This window comes from Colletotrichum siamense (genome assembly GCF_013390195.1).
Source record: "Colletotrichum siamense strain Cg363 chromosome Unknown KSG_Cg363_contig04, whole genome shotgun sequence".
Taxonomy (NCBI): Eukaryota; Fungi; Ascomycota; class Sordariomycetes; order Glomerellales; family Glomerellaceae; genus Colletotrichum; species Colletotrichum siamense.
The window spans coordinates 4,677,926-4,701,213 of record NW_023501017.1 but is presented as its reverse complement, the minus strand read 5'-3'; the positions used below and the strand labels follow the sequence as shown (position 1 = coordinate 4,701,213).

At 57.4% G+C, this 23,288-nt stretch overlaps 4 protein-coding genes across 4 annotated transcripts; 1 reads left to right on the top strand and 3 right to left on the bottom strand.

The window, feature by feature from the left end:
* Positions 1-769: 769 nt before the first annotated feature.
* On the top strand, positions 770-2,156 carry CGCS363_v007155 (26S proteasome regulatory subunit 6B-like protein; the record flags this gene model as incomplete). The annotated part of the gene is made up of 3 exons (XM_036639004.1): positions 770-966; positions 1,023-1,121; positions 1,187-2,156. The coding sequence occupies 3 exons, from the start codon at positions 770-772 to the stop codon at positions 2,154-2,156; spliced, it is 1,266 nt and encodes a 421-aa protein (XP_036495350.1).
* Positions 2,157-3,710: 1,554 nt separating this feature from the next.
* CGCS363_v007154 (uncharacterized protein) lies at positions 3,711-5,195 on the bottom strand (the record flags this gene model as incomplete). Its single annotated transcript, XM_036639003.1, has 1 exon — positions 3,711-5,195. One exon carries the CDS (start codon positions 5,193-5,195, stop codon positions 3,711-3,713), a length of 1,485 nt encoding a protein of 494 aa, XP_036495351.1.
* Positions 5,196-15,432: 10,237 nt separating this feature from the next.
* PTPRO (Receptor-type tyrosine-protein phosphatase O) lies at positions 15,433-17,007 on the bottom strand (the record flags this gene model as incomplete). Its single annotated transcript, XM_036639002.1, has 1 exon — positions 15,433-17,007. The coding sequence occupies one exon, from the start codon at positions 17,005-17,007 to the stop codon at positions 15,433-15,435; it is 1,575 nt and encodes a 524-aa protein (XP_036495348.1).
* A 4,059-nt stretch (positions 17,008-21,066) lies between these two features.
* CGCS363_v007152 (Protein FMP25) lies at positions 21,067-22,923 on the bottom strand (the record flags this gene model as incomplete). The annotated part of the gene is made up of 1 exon (XM_036639001.1): positions 21,067-22,923. The coding sequence occupies one exon, from the start codon at positions 22,921-22,923 to the stop codon at positions 21,067-21,069; it is 1,857 nt and encodes a 618-aa protein (XP_036495349.1).
* Between the last annotated feature and the right edge of the window lie 365 nt (positions 22,924-23,288).

The following is a 23,288-nucleotide window of genomic DNA, read 5'->3' as shown; positions in this document are numbered from 1 at the left end:
AGCACACCGGACGGCTCGTTGGTGGAGGGAAACCAGCTTGTTTCGGCTGAGGAGTCGAGAAGTTGAAGAAGGCAAGGAGGATTAAAGGTACAAGCCCGAAGAGAAGTGTGCCTGTGACTGCGTAGAGTGACTGATACAGTGTACAGTGCTAGGTTGACTGCTGGGACGAGGCAGGCCTAACGAGGCATCCGGTGAATCACGCCCACATCATCCCATACAGTTGACCTTGGGGTCTGATAAGAGATAGGTGCCGGCACTGGACGGACTGCTAAGACGGGGTATGAGCCGCCGCGGGGAGCTGCTAACAGTGGATAGCGGGAGAGACCCTCACATCATCATGGCAGGGATGCTGGCAGTCGCTCCCCACTGTACATGGGGGGAAGGCGGCCCCCACTCGCACCAATCGGAGGCCGTCGCTGCCTACAAGCTGGGTAACGTGCTGCAGGCACTTCGCCCTGCTCCAGGCCGTCCTCTCGGCCAATCACCCGCTCGTGGGACTTCAAGGTCACGTGCGAGAATCCAAGCTTCGATCGGATTCCTGACTAAGCCGGGCTGAAAGGCTGCTGGCTGCATGCGTATCCATTGACGCCTACAGGCCAAGCTAGAGCAAGCACGCAGCACCACACCCAAGCTCTGTGAACAACAACTCTCACATCACCAACAGCACCGCGCCATCCTCACGACCTCACTCTCGACACGGTCCGTCAACCCACTCGAGTCTGCTCCTTCTCAAACCAACGCTCGTGAAACCCCTCCTCTCCCCGACAAAATGGGTGACGTTTTGGTGGAAAACCCGGCCAACCACTTCGTTTCTCAGAAGAAGACGGCGCCCTCAACAATCCCTAGTATTGAGAACTTCGAGGGTATCTCTTCGGAAGGAGGTGACGACTATGCCACACTCAAGAAGCTGCAGAGGCAACTGGAGTACATCCAGCTCCAGGAGGAATACATCAAGGATGAGCAAAGGTTCGAATTGCCGCTTCGTCACCACAGCTCGTCGGTTTGCTGACACGCCGCCACAGGAGTCTGAAGCGTGAGCTCGTCCGAGCTCAGGAGGAGATCAAGCGTATCCAAAGTGTGCCCCTCGTCATTGGGCAGTTTATGGAGGCTATCGACCAGAAGTAAGTTGACCCCGCGGCACAACTCAGCGCCGTCGAAGCTTCAGACAGCTAACGACCGCCAACAGCACCGGAATCGTCCAATCATCGACCGGTTCGAACTACGTCGTCCGCATCCTCTCTACCCTCGACCGCGAGAAGCTCAAGCCCTCCTCCTCCGTCGCCCTCCACCGCCACTCCAATGCCCTCGTCGATATCCTCCCTCCCGAAGCCGACTCCTCCATTGCCATGCTGGGCGCGGACGAGAAGCCTGACGTGACATATGCCGATGTTGGTGGCCTGGATATGCAGAAGCAGGAGATTCGCGAGGCGGTCGAGCTGCCTCTGACGCATTTCGACCTGTACAAGCAGATCGGTATCGACCCCCCTCGTGGTGTCCTGCTGTACGGTCCTCCCGGAACCGGAAAGACCATGTTGGTCAAGGCCGTCGCCAACTCCACAACTGCCAACTTCATCCGTGTCGTCGGTTCAGAATTCGTGCAGAAGTACCTTGGTGAGGGTCCTCGTATGGTTCGTGACGTCTTCCGCATGGCTCGCGAGAACGCCCCGGCCATCATCTTCATCGACGAGATCGACGCCATTGCGACGAAGCGTTTCGACGCGCAGACCGGTGCCGATCGTGAAGTCCAGCGTATTCTCCTCGAATTGCTCAACCAGATGGACGGTTTCGACCAGACCGCCAACGTCAAGGTCATCATGGCCACCAACCGTGCCGACACTCTCGATCCCGCCCTGCTGCGTCCCGGTCGTCTCGACAGAAAGATCGAGTTCCCCAGTCTCCGTGATCGCCGCGAGCGCCGTCTCATCTTCTCCACCATTGCCAGCAAGATGTCTCTGGCCCCCGAGGTCGACCTCGACTCCCTGATCGTGCGCAACGACCCTCTGAGCGGTGCCGTTATCGCCGCCATCATGCAGGAGGCCGGTCTCCGCGCCGTGAGGAAGAACCGTTACAACATCATCCAGAGCGACTTGGAGGATGCCTACTCAAGCCAGGTCAAGGGCACGAGCGACGAGAACAAGTTTGATTTCTACAAATAAACGACGAGCTACGAACGGAAGGGCACGGACGAGTCGAAGGCGGAGGAGGGGTCGAAATACTCGCTGCAAGGTTGGCGATGTAATGGGACGGACATGGCCGGAAGGCAGCGGGCAGGGATAGACTTCCTTATTATCAACGGCTTCGGGGGAGCGAAGCCCGGCGTCGCGTTGTACAATATTCTTGATAAACAAGCTTCGTTGGTACCTGCTAGCCACGCGACGGTGTTGCCGAGTGATTACATACGTGACATACCATACATATCCAGGTCGAGCCCTCTGAAGTAATCCGCATTTGAAGATGCAATACAATCCCATGACCAGGAATTTCCGACCGAGAAAGTAGCACCATCAATCCTTGACGTCCAAAATTGTCGAGAATTGGGTTCACAAGCCGAGGATCAACCGTTTCTTAAAACCTGACGTCGACGTCCCGGCCGAGTCCGGAACAAACCGAGTTCGACCCTCCGAACCGGGGCGATGGATGGGCAAAGGCCTGAAACTCGGTTTCTTCCGATGATTCAAGGTCCAAGTTCCCCCGATTCTCTCTTTCATCAGTTGTCAAGTTTTGGGGGGTGATCAAACAGGAGGGCGCTCGACGCAATTCCACCCTCCGATTTCCGTTACCATGTCGTTGGATCGGTCTCAAAGTGTTCTTCACATGTGCATTAGGGATGAAATATTACCAAAAGTTGAAAGGGCACAATCATGTAATCTCCAAGTATTGTTTGCTCTGCACGAAAACGTTTTCTCATTTTCAGGATCCGATCCCAGTGTCTCAAAAAAGAAAGAAGAAGGCTACTTTTTTCTTTTCCCCGCCATCATCCGGTTGTCGTTTCCGCCGTTTTCCCTGACTTTGATTTTTTCCTCTCCTTTTTGTTTTCCGTACCGTGGCTCAAAGGCCGTGTTTGTGTATGTCTCTGTGTCTTTTGTCTAATAACAAATAAAGACAACGCTGCCATGAAAGAAAAAAAAAAAAAACAAGCAAGAAAGGAAGCCGTGAATCATAACGTGAATCCCTGTCATCAATAAAAGCCTGCCGCCGCCGCCCGTAATCTATCAAAAATGGAACCCTTCCTTGCCTGCTTTGACTCGTCGCAAAACGCTGCAAGAAGCTTCAACATGTAAAATAAACTCCACAGATGCTAAACCGTCGCTGATGCAAAAGTCGTGATGCAATACCGGGATGGGATGCGTCAACGCTGAGATGCCGCAATTCCTCATCGCCAAAGGTGGTTTGGTTGGTTGTGTGGTTGGGTATATCCTTCGTCCCCGCGCAAAGTCTCTCTCCTCCCCCGACTCCTCCTGTCCGTTCCGAGCAGTGGGCAGAGTGATTAGGTATTATCATTACCCATTACTGCTTTTCGTGTAATAGTACCCTCGACCTGTTACGTAGATGCAAAGGCCTTCCCTGGGATTTGTCTGTGTATGGACAGGTGAACGTGGCGGCATCTCTCTGCCTGGGTATCTCTTCTTCGATCGTCTCTCGGGTCTTTGAGATCATGGCTCAAGCCATGTCTGGTTTCGTAACGTATATTGCTGCCACTGTATAGGCAACTAGGAGCTCAGGATAACGCCAAGCTCCAGCATCATCTTCACGAACTTGGCGTGCAGCTCGATAAAGAAGTCCGGCATGCCAACAAGCTCTGCGAGGCCTCTCGCTTTGAGGGAAACACCGCCGGGTCCGCCGCCCATGCGTCTGGTGAAGCCGCCACCTCCGGTCAGAAAGCTGCTGCCACCGCGGTCGGGTCCCTCCCTCTCGTGGATGTTCATCATGGGATACGGATTGTGGTGCTGAAGACCTCCGATGGGGCTGGACTCGGCTATCCTCTCGGCCTCCGCCTCAGCAAGCTTCTGGATCCATTCTGCCAGGCCTGCGAAAGCGGTTGCCATGAAGCCGAACGTCTTCATGGCGACCCGCTCCTTATGCGTGCTGAGAGCCAGAAATGCGTAGACGCGCTTGTGCCCGCGGGCGTGCATGTCGGAAATGCGGAAGATGTATGCCGTCGTGTAGCCGTTGACTGGGTCGCCAAAGAAGATGGGCCCGCCAGACGCGGCAGCTCCGGCGCTTTGTGTGGTTACGAAGGGCGTGGAGCTCGACTGTGGCGAGGCGCTCGGCGTCGGGTTTGCGGGAGAGCGTGGGAGGGTCTCGAGGGAGAGTGTCCGCAGGCATGAGGATCGCACGATCGAGAAGGACGTTGGTATTAACGGTTCATGGGTGGAGGTGTAGTCGAGGTAGTGGGTGTGACTGGCATGCCTTCCCGAAGACATGCTAGATCTTGTCGTGGTCGAACCAGTGGCTCTTCGGTGCATTCGCTCGGGGCGTCCCTCACTGTCGGTATCGCTGGCAGAGGACCCTTGCGAAGTCGGTGGCGACGCCTGGCCGTAGACCCTGGCGTACGGCGCGCGAGTGCGCAGTGTCGGGCCGCGCTCTGCTTTGAAATCATTCTTGTCCTTGCCACCTTGCCGCTGCGGTAGCGTGAGCGCGCAGTTTTCGCAAGGGCCGGCGCGCTTGGTAACGTTGTCGTCGTAGGTTCGGCGGAAACTCGAGTCTCGTCGCGGCTGCTGTTGCTCCGATATGCGGCGGGGGCTTTCGGGTGGGGTTTCGATGGCGGAGGGCGACAGAGGCGAGGCCGGGGAAGCGTTGGCGGATGCGCGCAGCAGGGCGGCGCGCTGGGTCTGGGCCTCGATTTCCGAGGCGGGTAATGACGAGCTGCGGTGGGCATTGAGGTGCATCTTGCGCAGAGCATCTGACATGGCGACGGTCTGGTTCAGCGAGGCGGCCGACGTTGGCGCGCTTGTCTGGGGTCGGATCTGGTCCTGATCGGCGTAGTTGGCGGCGCCGTCATCGAAGCATGTGGTGCATGGAACGGGCAGGCCCTCGGTGACCATTAGCGGGGTCGGGCCATGTTGGTCACAGTAGTGAGCGAGGCATAGCTGGATGCCGGTCATTAGCGACAACGAGTTCGGTTGTGGTTGATGCATCGTTTCAGCGTGTTCGCGAGGTGAAGCGAGTGTGTCCTCGAACGACGGGACACGCATCGTGAGGGAAGCAGCGGCCTCGTGTTATGAAAGTAGGGAGAAAGACGCTGCTAGCCAGAAAAGTCTGGCGGCTCGAAAGAGAGAGAGGGCAAGAAGGGGGAGCTCAAAGGACGAGGGCAGCCATGGTGAAGATGCTCGGAACTATGAGGTTGTAGGCGCAGCTTATACAAGATTTAGTTCGGAGTAGGTACGGGGAAAGAGCACGATGCTGGGAGGGCGAGTGCGAGTCGTGGCATGCGACCGTGGGTAGAGTTTTATGTGTAAGAGACAGGGTTCGACGAGAAGGCGGCAGGAGGCCATGGCGGCGCAGTCTCCCTTTCTTATGGGAAACTCTGAAGGGGGTCTGGGTGTGAATGAGAAAAATGTGGGAGGACGAGAGGATGAGATGGGAAACACAAGAAAGTTGCGTCTGCGTGAGGCAAGAACAGAAGCGCAGCCCAAGGGGGTGGGCTAATTAGGGGACGGGCATTTCGAACATGGGAGGGCATAGACAAGGACACCGGACAGGACAGGCATGGGAGCAGAGCAGAGCAGAGCAGATAGGACGACTTGGATGAGGAAGTTGGGCAAGGTGAGGCCGGTTGCAACAGGCCGGCCCCCGGTCGTGGGGTGGGAGGGGGGATGGCTTCCTGATTGCCGGTGTCTCGTGTCTGGCTCTTGTCTGAGTGTCTGGGAGGACGGGGAAGACGGAGAGGATGGGGATGTGCACTGATATGCGGGAAGCGGTGAGGCGGTGAGCGAGCGGCTCTCGTCGTGTCTGCCAATTACACGACGGACGGGAGGCTTTGGTGACGGCCGGGGACAGCAGTGCTGCAATCGAGATTGGCTGCACGAGGCAAAGTAACTTGGAGGCTTGCAACTTTGCAGCCCGAGATGAGATGCAACGGCAGCGTGACGGCAGCAGGGCCAAGCAGAAGCAGGCCAGGCGCAATGCGGTGCGGTGCGGGTGCGGGTGCAGTGACAGCAGAGACAGCGACAGTGACAGACAAGACAACATAAGACAGACAGACGGTTGAGGGAGGAATAAGCAAAAGTAGGTAGGTAGTAAACGGAAAACAAAAATAATACTCACAATGAATGCCATGACGTATCACCCTCCCCAGCCGAATCCGGGTGTTGCTGGTGTTTGTTTCGCCAATGACGAGAAGAGCGCAATCAAGCCAGACACCTGAAGGGGGGGAAGAGAAAAGAAAGACTGGCTGTCTGTCTGTTTCTGGTGGTAGACAGCTGCAAGGGTGTGTTTGCGCCTGCAAGTTGTTTTTCTGCGACTCGGATTTGCGGGACGACAGCCCAAAGACGACGGAGGCGAGGTCGAAAAGGCGAAGGTCAGGTCGGAGGGAAGAAAACAAAATAGAAAAAAAGAGATTAAAGTGGTGTTGGGCGAGGTGTATGGATGCGATGGCAATAATAAGAGCTCTCCTCCTTTCTCTCTCCGAGAGTGTGTGTGTGCGGTTTTTGGTGTGCGGGTGCGCGTGTGAGTGACGGCGAGAGTGGTAATATGAGGGCGAGGAGGAAAAAGAGAGTAAGAGAGTATCGGGAAGTTCGAGTAAGTGGGCGTGGATGAATAAGTGGGTGTGGTGCGGATGCAGTGCAGTGCAGCAGCAGCAGCAGCAACCAAGTCAAGTGCGATGCGAGGCCGCGGATGACGAACGAGGACGAGGACGAGGACGAGGATGAGGATGAGGACGATGATGGGTAGGGTAGGCAAGGCAAGGTAGGCAAGGTAATGGGTGAGTGATGATGAGTGACGGCGGACGAGCGAGTTGGCTGCCGCGAACGCTAAGAAACCGCAGGCCGCACTAAGCAGCAACGATGGGCGGGGATCCCGGAAGGTGCAGGTTCGTGTCGTATGAGGAGCGTGGGAAGTCCCGGCCGCATGCGACGAGGCGATTCGATTCGATGCTGATGGACCGGCCGGCTTGGGATGGGATGGCTGGTCTGGTTGGTTGGCGGGTGAAGCTCGTAACTCGAAGTGGTAAGAAGCAGCAACACTCACTTGCTTTCTGCGCCGGTGAAAAGAGTAGCACCAACGGCGGGAGGATCGAGTCGTCCAGTCTTCCTGTTGATGTGTCTTGTCTTGTCTTGGGGAAGCAGGCCGACTCTCTCGGTTGCTTCTAGCACGGCAGGTTGACAGCGACAATGACACGGCCGCTAGTAATGACTCGACGCTGAGTGGCTGACTTGCAGAAAGCGAGGAGGCCACGAGAACCTCAACGGGCTGTCAGGAAAAGGAACAGAGGGGTATTAGCGGTACGTGGTCGAAGGTTTTACCAAGGCAAGTGTAAGCTCGGCGGGGTTGGTCGGGGAAATACGCCCATAACACCTTTTTATTTTTTATTTTCTCGGCCTCTTTTCCCCTCTCTCAAATCTGGCCAGTACGTAGCCAGAAATTATCGTCGCCTCTCGAAAGCCAGGTCCGCCTTGAGTTGGAGTTTGAAAACACTGGGACTTGGAGACAAAGAACACCCCCAGGGTTCAACGGGATTGGGCGCGCAACTGGGGTCGCTGAGACCTGGGACGGGGATATGGAGTCCAAAGTCTGGGACTCGGGAATGGGAACAAGAGGGCAACAAATGGGAAAACACCAAGAATGAGTGATTACTGGCTGGATGGGGGCCGGGCTGTTGACTCGCTCTAGAACCGGCGACCCACCCCTGGCCGAATGAAGAAGACTGAAGGAAAGGACCACGTCCATGTCCCGTCCACGTCTGCAACCCACGACATTTCGTGGAGCTCACGATTTTCCTCCCAAAAGCCCCCTCTCTCGTGTCTTTTTTCGGCTTCGTCGTCGCGTGCCTGTGGGGGCCGCTTTCGAGCCGACGCCAGTCAAGTGCAGCGGTTTGATGGAGACGACGATATTTTGTATGTAATCGTAAACAGCTTCCTCTGTAGCGGCGCCACGGCACTAGCATCGAAAAAAGAGGCTCGCAGCGCAACGGAGCGGAGCAGGGCGTACGTGCCAGCGCCGATGCGAGTGGTCACTTCGTATGCCAATGGAGCATTCGGGCCCAAGAGTCAAACGGCACAATATTGGAGGCTTGTAGACGGACACAAAAGCTACTTCCTGCATAGGACCGCAATCAAAAAGCTTCTCAATTGCAAATACCATGGCAATAACAGTAATAAGCTGGCAGGACTAGGTTTCCAGGTCAGCAATGGACAGAAACACTACCGGTGTTAGATGGGACGGATCATGGAGCCGCGGTGGAGGGTTCGGAGGGCCGGTGGGTTCTGGGAGTGGGAGGGGGAGCGGTTCGAGGGGCCAGTGGCGGAATCAATCTGCATTGGTGAATCGAACGTTGTTCGAGATTGAGTTGGAGGTGTCGATAATCATTTCAATAAAATAAAAATGGCCCCGGCCGTCACTCCCCTCCGTAAAAGATGCCGCCGCCGTTGTTCTCCGTGGTACTCCGCTGGCGCTGCAGTCACTCGCTCCCAGAGTCCCAGTTGATGCAGGACCATGGAGGTGAAAAGAAAAGGGCCAGGATGCGGCATCTCAAGTTCCAAGCTGCTCCGAATAACGGCCCATGGTTGCGGTGCAGCTTTCTTTTTTTCCTCTTCTGTCTGTTGCCCGACTGACATGAGAACAAGGGTTTCCTCTTGCTCCTTCTCCCCTCCGACGCAACCGTCCCCCTGATCGGAAGAGCCAGTGACGAGAAAAAAAAGAGAAGTGGCCCCCTCCCCCCCTGTCGGAGACAGGTGCAAGCAGAGACCCAGTTGGACGGCAAGTGCAGACACAGACAGGCCCCCGTTGGACAGTCAGGGGTGTGACGAGGAGAAATCGAAGGAAGGAACGGGGGGCGTGGGTTGGCTGGGCCGTCCACACCTTCCAGAAGACTTCGAATTCCTCTAGTGGGGGCCAAGAACAGCGGTGCGGTGCCAGGAACAGAGGGGACCGGACAGCACGGTCCAGAGCGCGCACAGGGCAGGCAGGCACGGCAGGGCAGAAAACACCACGAATCCCAACACCAATACCGAAGGTGCAGCTCGAGGTCGAGGTCGGGTGCAGGTACGAATACTTGGGAGTCCCACCCAAAGTCGGTATGCCCCTTCCGCTGTTCTCGACCGAGACGACGGGAACGGGTACTTTCCCACCACTTCTAGCGCAGGGGATACCTTCTAGCTGCCCGAGCCAAGGTGCCTTGGGAAGGGCTTGGCAAAACGTGAGCGGCATGTGAGGTATCGCTAATCGGCCCAGCATGAAAGGGGCTCGAAAGGAATGGATGGATCTCTTTTACCCGTACATTTGGCGGTGTCGATTTGTCTACGTGGCCCGGGTTTCTTTCTATTCGTTCTGTTCGTGCCGTTGGTCAGTAATGCTGCTGCTATTTCAGGTTCAGATTTGGTTCCAGATTTCGGCTGTTTTGCTCGGTGTTTCTTTCATCCTCCTGCCTTGCTGCCTCAAATGGATGGAGTCCAGGTTGTTGTTCGTTTTCCCGGACGCTGGAGCTATTTGCGGCGACCGAGGCAGAGGCAGTCGCAGGTGCAGCTAAGGTAGAGCAGCAACAGTTGCATACGTAGACCCAACTCGCCTCGCCTCGCATCGCCTCGACTCGGTCGGTCTATTTCGTGGACGGGACTGAATCAAGGCCCAGACCTAAACATCGTGAATAGCACGTGCATCGCACTCCGTATGTGTGGCCAGAACGCAGCGAACTCCCCTGACTGCATCTTAGCGCTGGCCTCGTGATGCCAGGTCTCATCTCAACACGCACCGCTCCTTCCCTCTAGAGTTCGTGCGTCGTCTGGGGCTGATTTTTGCGCGAGTGTCACTTGGGGAAGGAGGGGATGAGGTAATGCGGGGCTCTGCTCTTGCAGCCCACGCCTCAATGTTCCACGTCCCTTCCTCCCTTTACTTGCCTTTAGTACAGGCAGGCAGGAAAAGCAGGCGCTTCCTTCGCAGCAGCTGATTCCTAACTGCAAGAAAAGCCCCAATGGCTGTGCTTGCCATTGGCCGCCTCTGCTTCGCTTCCACCGGTGCAGCTGCAGACGAGGCGAGGCGAGGCAGTGAGAAGGTGCATCTGCAGTGCAGTGCAGTGCAGTGCAGCAGGGTCCCAAACGTCCGGCCACCGCCCGCGCTTTCCACGTCGGAGCGGAAAGCCAAGGTCAGGTCAGGTAGCTACTTCCTAATTACCAAATACCTTCTAATGGAACTAATTCTTGGCCTGGCTGTCACTTTTCAACAAAACCACATTTCCTCCCGTTGTCTAATGTAGAGACCCTGAACTTGCAAACTTAGTCCGAGACAGCGACAGCCCTGCTTCGCCTTGCTGCAACATCGGAAACAGTACCGGCGGTAATATGTGTTAGCGCACCTTTCTTGACTCGCCGGCAGCAAAAGGACATGAGATCTTACGTATCAAAACACCAGACGAAAGAGGGACGAGAGCCTCCAACGGGGGCCAGTGCCTGCCTCAAACTCAATCCCTTCACTTTCTCTGCCTCTGTCCTTTTTTTCTGCCTCGTCATCCTACATCAAACCACGGGATGACACCCAGAGCATGTGATTGTGTTGCTCGGCAGCCCGGATGGCTGGTTGACTGAGACCACTTCACATGGACCAACCTGGACCCGAGCTCGGGATGCCTACCTACGGAGCGACAGAAACATCGTCGCCTTCGGCATGGCAACGACACCGAGAGTAACGAAACAGGCAAAAGACAAATGGTTCTGTTGAAATTGCCCGCGACGGGACATGTTCAACTGGGACCAGCTTCCTTCGCTTCCAGTATCCCTCCGCCCAAGGACCCGACTAATACTCCGGGCGGGTCTACCTGCCTGCTTCCCAACCACACAACATCATCGTTATTCTCATCATCGCCTCAGCCTGTCTTCTACACACCTCGCATCTCGCACCGACCTCTGACCACTTCCTGCTGCAAGCTTTCCACTTATCTCCGCCAGGTACGAGCCTCAAATTTCACCCATGCGATAATGGTGCTTAGCAGCGCACACCGACCACTCCGCAATGGAGGCGGTCGGCGTCATGAGGCTGCGCCCAGACCTACCAGCGCCGTGCGCAGCTGTCAGTTCCTTGGAATTGCCTTTCCCCGGATCCAACTCCCTTCGCTGCCGGACAAGTCACATCTCGATGGCTTATCTCCCCTTCATGCTTTGTGCACTCCGCAAATCAAATTTCCGCAGCTATGACTACGACCTCCAACTCAACTTCATCCCAAGTCCAGTGCTTGACCCCATACCTGCAATGAAGGAAGGCCTCACTTCTCTCCCTATGTCGTCTCACCGCCAGACTCGACATCAACGCCAGCAGTCCGAGACACCTCAAGGCTCCAACCCATCCATCCTCCCGGACTTGCGGTCTCTTCCCGTCTGAAGCCCGCCAGCAACCCTGCCGGATGGAGCCTCGCTCTCCTCCTATCCCAATCCAGCCTCGCTTCTCTTCTCAACTGCCGCCCGTTGGGCCAACTCATCTCTCACCCACACCACTTCTCAGCGCATCCACACACACATACACAAACAGACACACCAGGTTTGCGCTGTCATGTCGCACCCCAAAGCTTGCGCCGGCCTTGGAGGTCGCTACTCTTTTCTAGGGAAACCGCCTTGCTTTCTAGCGGTCGTTGTAAGAACTGACTCAACCCATGCGACACGAGAGATGCGCTTGTCCCGACTGAGCTCAAGCTCAATGAACCGTCGCTCGGGGAGGGCGTCATCTGGGATCCGGACGTCGGGAAAAGCCACAAAAGAGACTTTTGACAGGCATCGTCATTTACCAGGACTCGCTGCATTGTGTACACCGCACACTCGGGATTGCATTACCGCCCAAGAGGAAGCAGAGGCCTTTCGCGCCCGTTTGGCTCTCCGCAAGTTTGATGTTGACCAAACGCAATAATATCCAGGTACGCCGGCATTTGCACTCGAACGAGTAAGTGCCACAGCATTTCAACCCCAGCAGCACAAGGCGCCACTTCGCATGGCAATGTCCGTGCTCCGGGATGCAGAGAGCGAAAGGTCAAGCTCGGCGGGTGCTCCAAATGAAAAGACCCCCCTTATCCGTAGGCTCTCACCGCAACCCTGCAGCCCTCGATGCGCCTCTACCATGTGTCAAGCCCACGCTTCGGTAGCCAGCCGGCCGCTTGCTGCCAGTCATGATGGGCAGCGGAAAGAAACGCACAGACACGTCGGATACCACTTACACCATTTCGATGCATGCGAATCAACGGCAACTTACACCTGGGAGTCGCATCCACTACATCATCAAGTCCGGCACACCAACCTAAACAGCCGGAGGGAAACTCTGAAGCGGCAGAGCTTCATCGACTGGCCGCCCGCCATCACACAACGCGCGTGATGGCTAAATTGAGGGCGCCTGAAAGAAACCTCCGCTGCGCCTTAGAACCCCAACTCCAAACAACCACGCGCCGCACCCTGCCGTGCTGAATCCGGGGTTGTCGACGGACCCCTCATTTGCCGGTTCATCTCGTCTCGTTCCCCAGCCTATGGTGCTGAGTTGCGCTGCACCTCGCTTCAGCAACCCGACTTGCTCCGTGCTCTCCTGCCGTGTAACGACGGCACAAGATGTCACTGCAGTAGGCGTTCGCATCCTCGCAGCCTTCGCACACCACTCGAGGCGCTCTCGAGAAGATACCACGTACGTCTGCTGGTTGCACAGGCGTCATTCGAGTCACAGAGTAATCCGCGAAGTTTTGAACGACAGGTCGCACGGCTAACGACAGTATACCGCATTTCCCGAGAACGGCGCTATTAATGGAACCGTCGACCTCTCGGGCACGTCAAAGTTCGGGGAAAGCGGCCATTGAGATGCCACTCCACACGAAGCCACGGGGACGACAACTTGGAAACGGCACTTTCTTAATCGCCGGACTCGAAAGCGATGGGCAAAAACGGGGCCTGAGAATACCAAGACCAGCCGGCCCCAATTAGCCGCGCCGGTCCGAACTGCCTCCATCAGAATCGTCACATCAGATCATCCAAGACCCCTTCATCTCATCTTTTCCCCTTTCGCCCATCATGCCGAACTAGAGATTTTCGAAGTTGATAACCTTCGCTCCAGAGGCCTGGGTTGGAAAATGTGGATTTTGCTCTTTGCTTGAACGACGGACAGTCTCGGTTGGCGACCTTCCTCGGTGCATTCTACCGATGGATCCTTCAAGGGGCATGGACTGGACTGGAAGGCACACCGGGCAATCACCATCGAACCAGGGACCTTTCCTGCAGTGGCCATGTGCTGTTCGTGGCCTTTGATTTATCCGCTAAACTTCAAGGATCTTCAGGTCTTCCCGCGCATCTTTACCGTTTCTCCGACTCTTTTGATCGAGTAGATGCGTACATCTTCTCATCTTCAAGCTTCCGCGAGAGGTTGTCCGATCTCATCGCCAGCGATCTGTCAGATGCAAGCCCTCGCAACATAGCCAATGACGCATCCTGCATCCTGGCCGTCTCGTCACCGTCACATGGCCAATAAGTAGACATGCAAGGCAATCCGGAGTTTGATCGGAGAACTCATCTTTCTCACATCACAAGTCGCAGATGACAGAAAAGCGCGGATGTCTCATTCGACGGGCAAATCGAGGGACAGGCCCGTACCTCCCTCCCTCCCTCCCGAACCCCGGCTTACCACACGTGTACACCTCCACAAACCCCCGGTCAGCAATCTCACACCGAGTTGCGGGAGGCCCCGGGACCGGTCAAGAAGATGACTGCTGTTTCGCGCGTACTTGCCCCCATGTGACAATGACATTCCTCCTTCGCCGAGAGATGGCCCGGTGAGGTCGACAACATGCTCCCTCTCCCGAGGATGGATGCCGACCCTGGAAGGTACCGGCTGAGGTGTCGTGCTGAATCGGACCGAGTCCGGTATCGCAGAACGCTCGTCACATCGCACGTCGAACGTTCAACCTCGGACCAACGGCCCCAAACCATGCTGCAATGCCGGCTCATCCAAAGGACTGCGCATAGATTGACCGCAACTCTTTGCACTGTCCAGATATCGACCTCCTCGTCCAGGAAAGAGCGAGAGAGGCATGGGAGATTTGGAAGTGCGCGTCCCTCGCAGGGTTGCGTGCGCCGTCACATCTCACCTTTCGGCAGCTTCCCTAAACCTTCGAGCCCAATTTTCTTCTTCCCCTTCTGAGATCTGGACCCGCGATGTGCAACTGCCCAATCATTGCGTCCCCAGATTGTTCTTCAACAACTGATTGACAACCTGACGTGCTGAAGAAACGATACGTCATATTCTGCAATCATTTAGCCTTTGCGCTGGCGCCGGACTGATCCGCAATGTTGCGCTTATTAGGCGTTGAGGCTTTTTTATATGCCTGTCCCGCAGGCCTCAAACTTTTCTGCTTTTTTTGCTATTGCCCTGGCGTGTGCTCTGTGACCAGCCCCTGGAGGACACTAGATTTTTGAGTGAATTCTCGGTGTTTTTGCGTCTAGTTTACACGATATAAATCGCGCGTAGCGGTCGGGTGTAACTGACTGTGACTGTATGTGCCGGACCTCGGACCTCGCTCCGAGACTAGGAAAGGATTTAGGGCGGGAAAGCTTTACGGCCCAGAAGGAATAGGGAACACCAAAAAAAGTCCAAAGCCCAAAAGTCAGCCCTATGGCTTGGACCCCCGTGGAATCCGCGGGCTGTCACATGAACCTCATTATTGCTTATGCTTTCCGTTGTAGGATTTGTTTGCTATCAGGGATGGACGGCCACAAGATCCAGTTTTGTCGTATGAATGAAAGCCTTCGTATAATACTTTCACGATGCCGCACATGAGTCACTTGCAAGACGAAGACACAGTTCTGAACGGTCAAAAAGAAAAAAAAAACACCGGTGATGAGGGTATCTGAAAACATATATTGGGTGCGCGCCGTCGCTCTGCGCGGCTTGCAATCCTCCCACTAACAAAGATTGTCTCCCGCCTCCAAATGTGTCTGTCCTGTTTCCAATATAGCCATGTTACGCGGGTATCAAAAAAAAGAGTCCAGCGTCTTGGTATCGTGTTCTTACACGCCCTGCCGAGTGTGTATGTGTGTGTTCCGTTCATGCTCATGCTACTTCCCGCCCCTGTGAGAAACGCCGCCGGTGATGCTTTCTTCTGCTGCTGCTGGTCGCTTTCATGTGATTAAATATAAAAAAAGGAGAGGGGGAGATGGTCTGCATCTCCCATGCTGCCGCCGCTCTTATGATTAGGTATGATGTTTATTCGTCGTCATCGTCTTCTGGTTCTCCCCTTCTCCTCGCCGTGACTTCAACCGGGCGTCAATCCATAGACGACAGGGACGACCGCTCGTCGACCTCAAGCCTCTTAGCCGCGGGCTCGCTGTCGCCGTCGCTGCTGTCCTCCACGTCGTACTTCTCCTGCCACAGCTTCCGCAGCACCTGGTACAGGAACAGGTACTGCGCCTCGGCCTGCACCATGCTCCGCCTCTGCTCGCGCAGCGCGTCAACGGTCGCGTAGATGAGATCGTCGCCCGCGCCGCCGGCCCCCGCATCGTAGTCCAGCAGCGCGCCCTCGTCGAGCTCGCGCATCAGGTGCTCCAGAGTGATGAAGGTGCCGGTGCGGCCGACGCCGGCGCTGCAGTGGATGATGCGCGGCTGCGTGTCCGGGGCGGGCGCGGCGGTGTTGTACTCGCGCGAGAGGCGCATGAGGGTGAAGAAGCTGCCGAGGTCGTCGACGGCGGGGACGCCGAAGTCGGGCCACTTGGTGTAGAGCATGTGCCAGACTATCCTGTCCTCGTCCTCGTCGCCGACGCGCAGCCGCAGCTTGCGCACCTCGATGGCGCCGTTCTCGAGCGTTTCGAGGGAGTCGAAGGAGAGCGTCGCGGTCCAGCCGTCGTTCCAGCCGTCCGTCTCGTTGAGGACCCAGCCGCCGCCGTCGGCCTCCTCGTCCATGGGCAGGTAGGGGAAGCACTTTGCCTGGTTGTTCTCGAACATGCTCGTGAGCTGGACGATGACGACCGGGGAGGAGAGCTGCTCGGCGACCATGCGCCAGACGAAATCGAGGGATGCCTGCGTCGGGCCCTGCATGGCGATGTAGCGCAGCGGCTCGAGGTCCTTGTTCGAGGGAGACGTCAGGGTGATGGTGGAGGCGTTGACGTAGTCGAGCTCGTCCTCGGGGACGCGCAGCTTTATGCGGTTGTGGTTCCAGGGCTTGATGTTGAAGTAGCGGTCCTGGACGCCGCGACTCAGGTCGGTCTGCTTGAAGGAGCCCCATTTCGAATTCTCGTCGCCGCCGGGGGCCATGCCGGCGGCGAGGCGATTGCGCTCCTGCCAGACGAGCTCCTGGAACTTGTTCTCCAGGTCTGTGGGCAGCCGCGACATGTCATGGTCAGCGCCTAGTCCTCGTTTTCTGGAGGGCTTCCAACGAGAAGGGCTCCGCGAGGGGCTCCTACCTGGTGTGGGGAGATCCAGGAAGGCCGGGATCTTTGGCTTGGGGGTTGAGCTCGCCCGGCTCTCCCTGTCCGACGACGCCCTGGCGGCCGCATCGTCCCTGCCATCCTTGTTTTTTGTGGACGCCGGCGAGGAGGTGATGCCGTCGTGGGAGACGATGGCGGGCGGAGGCGAGGAGGGCAGGGAGGCGGGCGGCGGGGAGCGGACGCGCTTGCCGGAGCTGCGCAGGTGCAAGCCGCGGAAGGCAGACTTGCGCAGGCCGGGCTTCGGGGACTGTCGGCCGCTGCTGGTGACGGTGACGGTCGTGGAGGGGTAGATTTGCTGTGGCGAGGGGTGCTCCTGCTCGATGATGCCGCTGCCGTTGCGGGAGAGGGGCGGTTTGACGTCGGTGGTGGAAATGGTTGGGATCTTTGGTTTCCTGCGGAATTTCGGGAGGTGGTCCATCTTGTTCGCGCGGGATGGTTGTGGTAAGGCTGAGGATGTCACGGTGGGTGCGCGGGGTGCGCTGAAGAGGCGTGAAGCTGTTGCGACGACGGTGGGGTTTCGGTGGCTCGTCGGGTGGAAGTCGGAAGATGACCGCGAAAGCGATGAAGCTGACGGAAGGAGCGACAAAGAAGTCGGCGAGGTGGTGCGAAGCACCGCCCGGCGTGAAGGGTTGCTTAAGTAGGCCGTAATGTCGTCAGAGTTTTTGGGGGCCGTGGTGGTGGTGGTGGTGGTGGTGGTGGTGGTGGCAGTCGGCGGCCTGCAGGAAGCTCCTTTCTTTTTTTGGATATAGCGTGGCGGCCCGGCGAGACGGAGAGCTGCAACGAGGGCCAAAGTTGGGGTAGAGCGAGTCGGGCGCTTGGTGCGGCGTAGCTTGACCGTGAGGCGGGCTCGGAGTTTTGTTGGTTTGTCGGCTTCCCTTGGGCGAGGGGTGCTTGCTGCCTTTTGCGCAGGTGGAAGGGAGAAGAAGATGTTTGCACCCCGGAGGAGGGATGAGGCACAGAGAGAGGATCAAAGGAGAAAAAGATATGTGTCGCCGTTGGCCAGGAGGCAGGCAGGCAGGCAGTGTGATGTGCGTGAATCACAAGTCCAACGACAGGACAGGCGCGCGCGAGAGGGTGGACTCGACAGATGACGAGTGGCAGGGCACTAGCTGCGTTCCTGGCGATCGGGATGAGAGACGCGCATGGATAGGCCCTCGGTGGTGCTCGCTGCAGAGTCGGGGGGCGTGGACGTGGGCGTGGGCGTGCGGTGCGTTGGACGAGAGGGCGTGCTGCGTCCTAGTTCGTGCGTCACGAGTCGGGTTTCTTTTTTGGTTTGTGTCACTCGGGAGGCACGTGCCGTCGGCCAAGAAGGGAGTCGGGTGGTGGGATGATGGGGGAAAGGTTGTTTGATATTAGGGGAGAGTAAAGGGAGACAAGTATTGGTTTTTGCCTTGAGGAAAAGAGAGAAGGAGGGAGGGCGGAGGTATGGAGAGGGAAAAGAGAGGGAGAGAGCGAGGAAACCCTGACAGTGGAAGAGAAGAGAGACAGCGTGTGAGCGGAGGCAGCAGAAGAAGAAAGCTGTGAAAAAAACGACAGCTTGAAGAGGGTTGGTTGGCCTTGCTTCGGAAGCGGAAATTGCCACGATTAGGACGACAATACGGAGTAGAAATTTGATTATAATAATAAAAAAAGGCGGGTATCGCAAGCTCTCTCTTTTCGGTAAAAGCTTCCCGTCTTTTTTCCCCACGAACGGGAACGTGGGCAGGCAGGGCGAGCAACGTGGAGCCTGGCTGAGCAGTGGGAGGAGCTGTGAGGTTGACGGAGGGAGAGAGACTCTGAGGGAGAGGGTGAGGTCCAGAGGGAAGAGAAAGGAGGGCGGCGCAAGATGAGGCTTCCGGATGTGTGGGCGGGTGTTATCGAGACATGATCGGAGCAGTAGGAGTTAAGGCGGAGACGACGTGAGATGATGCCAGCAGCGAGAGTCCAGACGTTCAGCAGGTTGGTTGGGAAGTTCCCTGGATCCTGCTTCGTTGCACGTTCTGTTTCCGGCCGAGGGGCGGACTTTGGCGATTGGGCGAGACGGCCTGGACCCGATGGAATTCGATACAATCTAGCCGTCCCTTTGGCCCTGTTCCTGCAATCTGCAAATGCGACTTTACTTTGGCCAGGGGGCTTTATTTTCTCTTCCCGGCTTCCGGGCAGCTCGTCAAACTCAGGCCAGGGCAGCATTCACTTGCAGTGTTTGCCTGTCTCTCTCTCTCTCTGCTGCCCTGCCTTGCCCAGGTTCAGTGTCTTTTTTGCCTTCCGCCCGCAGCGGCTGACAGGGGCCTTCAAGGCAGTGCACGGAGGTTTTGCTGGGTTTCTAGGGGGTAGCACCGTAGCACCTGCTTTGGGGGAGGGGGGCCTAATGGCGAGGTGGGGGTATTTTTGCTTCTGGGCGACACGGCGCCAGGGGGGGACCCAAGGCGTTGTAGCCCCACTAGCCTCCGCCTTGCCGCCGCGTCCCGAGGAGCTGGAAGCCCACTTCCACTGATTGGGCTTCCATGCCTCACTCACTCCTCCCCGATGCTGTGCTGCTGGTGCTGGCGTTGGTGCTGGCTGCTGCAGGGCATCGCAGGGCAGGCAGGTTGGCACCTCAGTTAAACCACCTCCCTGCAGCTCACCGTACAGCGGCAACCGTATCCCGAAACGGGGGGGCTGCCCGCCCTTTTTCACTCCCGCACGGCATAATCCCCGCCGTCTCATTGGCCGTTTCCACTAACTTTTTCGGAAAACTTCCAGCTGAACTGTGAGGTGAGCAACCTTCACCACAGGCCAAGATTGAAAGATTGAGATCTGGCCGCTCGTATCTCGGCATCTTCCCTCTCCCAGGAATTTTATCTTCAGACTTTTCTGCGGAAGAAACTCAAAGAAGTTTAAGTGAACATCCTATTCAACCTCTCTCCTCTCGCGTGCGAATGTCGGACAGGCTCGGTCCAGCGCTGCCGAGTGGGTTACCTCTTCGAGGAGGCTGTGGAGGAAAATCAATGTCAATCGTTCTCTCTCTCGCTTCTCCCCCACGGGCACATCAAAAGTCCCCCATTCGTCCGCAACCTCGTTCGTCTGTTTTGGCGGAACCGCCAGGTTCGACGAAACTTGCCGATCGCGCGAGCGCCACACTCCTATTTCAAGATGGGTGGCGGACGGGACGGGCCCGCCGCCGTCGCCGCCGCCTTCTGTGACCTGTCACGGCCGAGTGTGCGTGTTCTGCCGAAGAAAGTAAACGGAAACCGCAAAAGCCCTTTTCGGCTTGTTGTTCCATCCCGACGGGTTTATTTCCCATGGAACAGATCATCCGCGGTATTGCGTGCGTGTTTGTTTGCCTGCAAGTCATTCGGCCATTCGCCGCGCATGCGCGTGTATGTGTGTGTGCTAAGTTTAGATGCCCTGCTGTAGATGATCACCCAACACAAGCGGAATGGGAAAGGCTTGGCAAACCTACTTACTGGAAAGGGCGGAAAGCAAACATGATGGAAGGTGACTCGTCCGCAGTCCTCAAGCGTGTGTGTGTGTGTTGGCCTCACATCATCAGAGACAACTTTCTCACAACAACACGCACACACGGGCAGATCCGTCAACACGAGACCGAGATACTACCACATCGGTACTAATTTCCCCCTCCCCCATCCAACGCTGCCCCCGTTCCGGATGACAAGCTTCTGGAATAACTCTATCGGCTGCACAAGGCATCCAACCTAAGGTCTGTTACTACCAAGCCGGACCGCCAAGCCCGAAAGCCACGCCATTCGCTCACGTATCGTCTTCGTCTTCGGCAAGTCGTTGCGTTAGGCGTACGACTCGAGATGGCGATGGTTCCATGTAACATACATCACGTAATGCTTGCGACTCTCTCTCTCTCTGTGTCTGTCGGTCGTCACAAGTTGCCTACATTGCTACTGATACCATCACACAGCCCTTTTTTTTTTACCCAGACTTTCGCCGAGAAAGCCTTTTCGGAACGAAGCGACTTTGACCGCACACCCAACCCCCTTTCCTTCGAAAACAACGCCAAGCACAGACCAGACTTCAGATGATTCACGTTCTGCAGCATCTCGCGGACGATCTACAAAGCCCCCCACCACCACCATCGCATGCACAAGGATACACCAAGATTCTCGAATGAGTAAGTGAAAAGAAGGTGAGTTGAAATTTGGCCAAGCAAAAATAAAGGGGCAGACTTGTTGAGGCTGATGATCCCCTTTGATAATATCTCCGACTTATCGACGACGTCCAGTCTGCTTTACACCACCTCCGCGTCGAGTATCCCTGCCAGAAACGCCCTCCCCCCATAGCTCGTCGACCTCAGGCCTTATAGCGGTCATGTTCTTGGTCTGCGTGTAAAATTACATGGTTATATCCTTACAGTTTTCCTTCCCAGTTCCTTTAGTCGCACAGCTCCTTCTCCTCAACATCGCAGTGACGTGCCCCCCTAGATGGTGAAACGTGTAACAGTCGGTCCGCGTTGACGTTGCCGTCGCAGAAAGGGCACAAAGGCCACTTACACGCCCGAGTACACAGCCGTCACGAACCGCCCACACTCCACGCGCTGCTCCAAGCTCACTTTCCTGCCCTTGCCGTCCTCGCCCAGGCGGACCGTCTGCCGGGGCGTCAGCTGGAACCGGTGCGTCTCGCCGCCGCGGCCCATGAGCGCGTCGCCCGCGCCGCCGTCCAGCGCGCCGATGTAGCCCGGCGCGTTGAGGTTGTTGCGCTTGCCCGTGCCGAGCTGGTAGTGCTCGTTGCCGCCCCAGAAGAGCACGTCGGCGCCCCAGTTGGTGTCGTTCTCGGAGCCGCGCGCCCCGGCGCCCACGCGCGTGACGTTGTCCATCGTCGCCGACACGTGCGTGCTGCCGACCGAGATGTCGTGCAGCCGGATCGGGCACATGCGGTTCGCCTGCTCGTCGAACTCGAAGAGCGAGGAGAGCGCCTTGACCTTGGCCGGGCCCGGCGTGACGTGCGTCCACTTGCCTGTGCCGAGGGAGCCGTAGACGCCCTGGCCGCAGGCCCAGAGGTCGGCTGCGATGCGGGGCATGCGGCGCGCGGGGGCGAGGTCGCCGGTGGTGGCGGCGGTCTGGATGCCCCCGGCTTCTGCGGCGTCGACGGTGAAGAAGGTGTTCATGCCGCCGGCGGCGACGGAGGTGATCTTGGGGATCAGGCCGCTGTTGGCGTAGAGCTTGGCGGTGGGCAGGAGGGAGGGCACGTCAATCCTCTGGTAGATGGCCTCTGCGGGCAGTCCGAGCTGGCCGTAGGTGTTGTCGCCAAAGGTGAAGAGCTTGCCGTCCTTGTCCAGGGCCGCGGAGTGAAGGTCGCCGGCGGCGATCTTGGCGATCTTGAACCCGGAGAGCCCGGTGATTTCGTGCGCCTGGTCGTAGGGGCCGGCGGGGCGGGATGTCCAGCTGAGACCGGGGATGCCCATCTGCCCGTTGGACGGGAACTCGGAGGTGCTGGCGGCGGCGGAGAAGACACGTCCCTTGGACGTCAGCAGCAGGCAGTGCTGCAGACCGCTCTTGACGTCGATGACCTTCTCACCGCGGCTGAGCGACTTTGGCGTCAGGATTCTGAAGTTGACGGTCTCGGGGCCGCTGGAGCTCCAGAAGGGGATCCAGGACGACGACTTTGACTGCGGCTCCAGCTTGGCGCCGGACTCTTGGTCATTGCGGGCCGCCGGGAGTGAGTATACCGATCCATTTGATGAGAGAGCGATGATGCGGTCGCTGGAAACTGTAATCTTGGAAATGTCCTTGCCCTTGAGCGTCTCGACAGGTGAAGGGTCCGTCTTTGAGAAGCCCAATCCCCACTGCACAATGTCGCCCTTTTCCGTAACGGCGGCGCCGAAATCCTGCGTCAGCTTGAGGTCCCTCAACAGCTTCCCGTCAAAGTAAGGAATCCTCCTCGGAAGCTTGACGACGCTCTCCTTGGCCTTGGGGTCAATGACCTTGCCCACGTTGGAGCCCCAGGCGTAGACGCCGGGGTTCTCCCAGCTCTTCTTGACCTGCAGGTGCTGAGAGCTGATGAGGTCGCGGTTCTCCTCTTTGGACCCGGACTGAGACTGCTTCCTCGACTTCTCAAACTCGATCTCTGCTTGCTGGTACTTTGGCTTGCGGGCGTCGGCGTCCTTACTCTCGCCGCTGAGCAGCTGCTTGATGGGGCCGTTCATCGAGTCGTCCAGGTAGTAGAGACCACCACCGACTCCCGCCGTGAGAGCCAATGGGACGAGCTTCCCGAGTAGAGACTTCTGCCCCGGACGGCGAGGGCCTCCGCTGGCATGGCGACGCCATTGCTGGCGTGCGGCGGCGGAGGAGCATCTCTGCGCTGTAAGAGACGCGCGGGCGTGGGTGACGGTTCTGCAAGCCTTCATCGTGAGGCTCCCAGGATGAATCAGATTAAAAGATGGTGTAAGTAAGGGATCGGATTGTATCGCAATAGGTGCATTGAGACAGCCAGAGGAACACCGCAGAGTGAGGTGCGGCCGGGAGGTCGCTGACAGGTCGTGAGGTCATCCACGAAAACTAAAAGTTCGATTCGCCAGCACTAAATCTAGACTTTGGACCCCTGGCAGCCCGTGCAGGGACCGTGCGCCCCGCAGCGGATGGAACATGCGGGCCCCACCACGAAAAGCCATCGCAGCTGGGGCCAATGATTTTCCGCCCAGTTTATGGCAGGGACCTCCACTACGGGCAATTGAAGCTGAGGTGAGGTGAGCTGGCAGCAAGCACCACACCG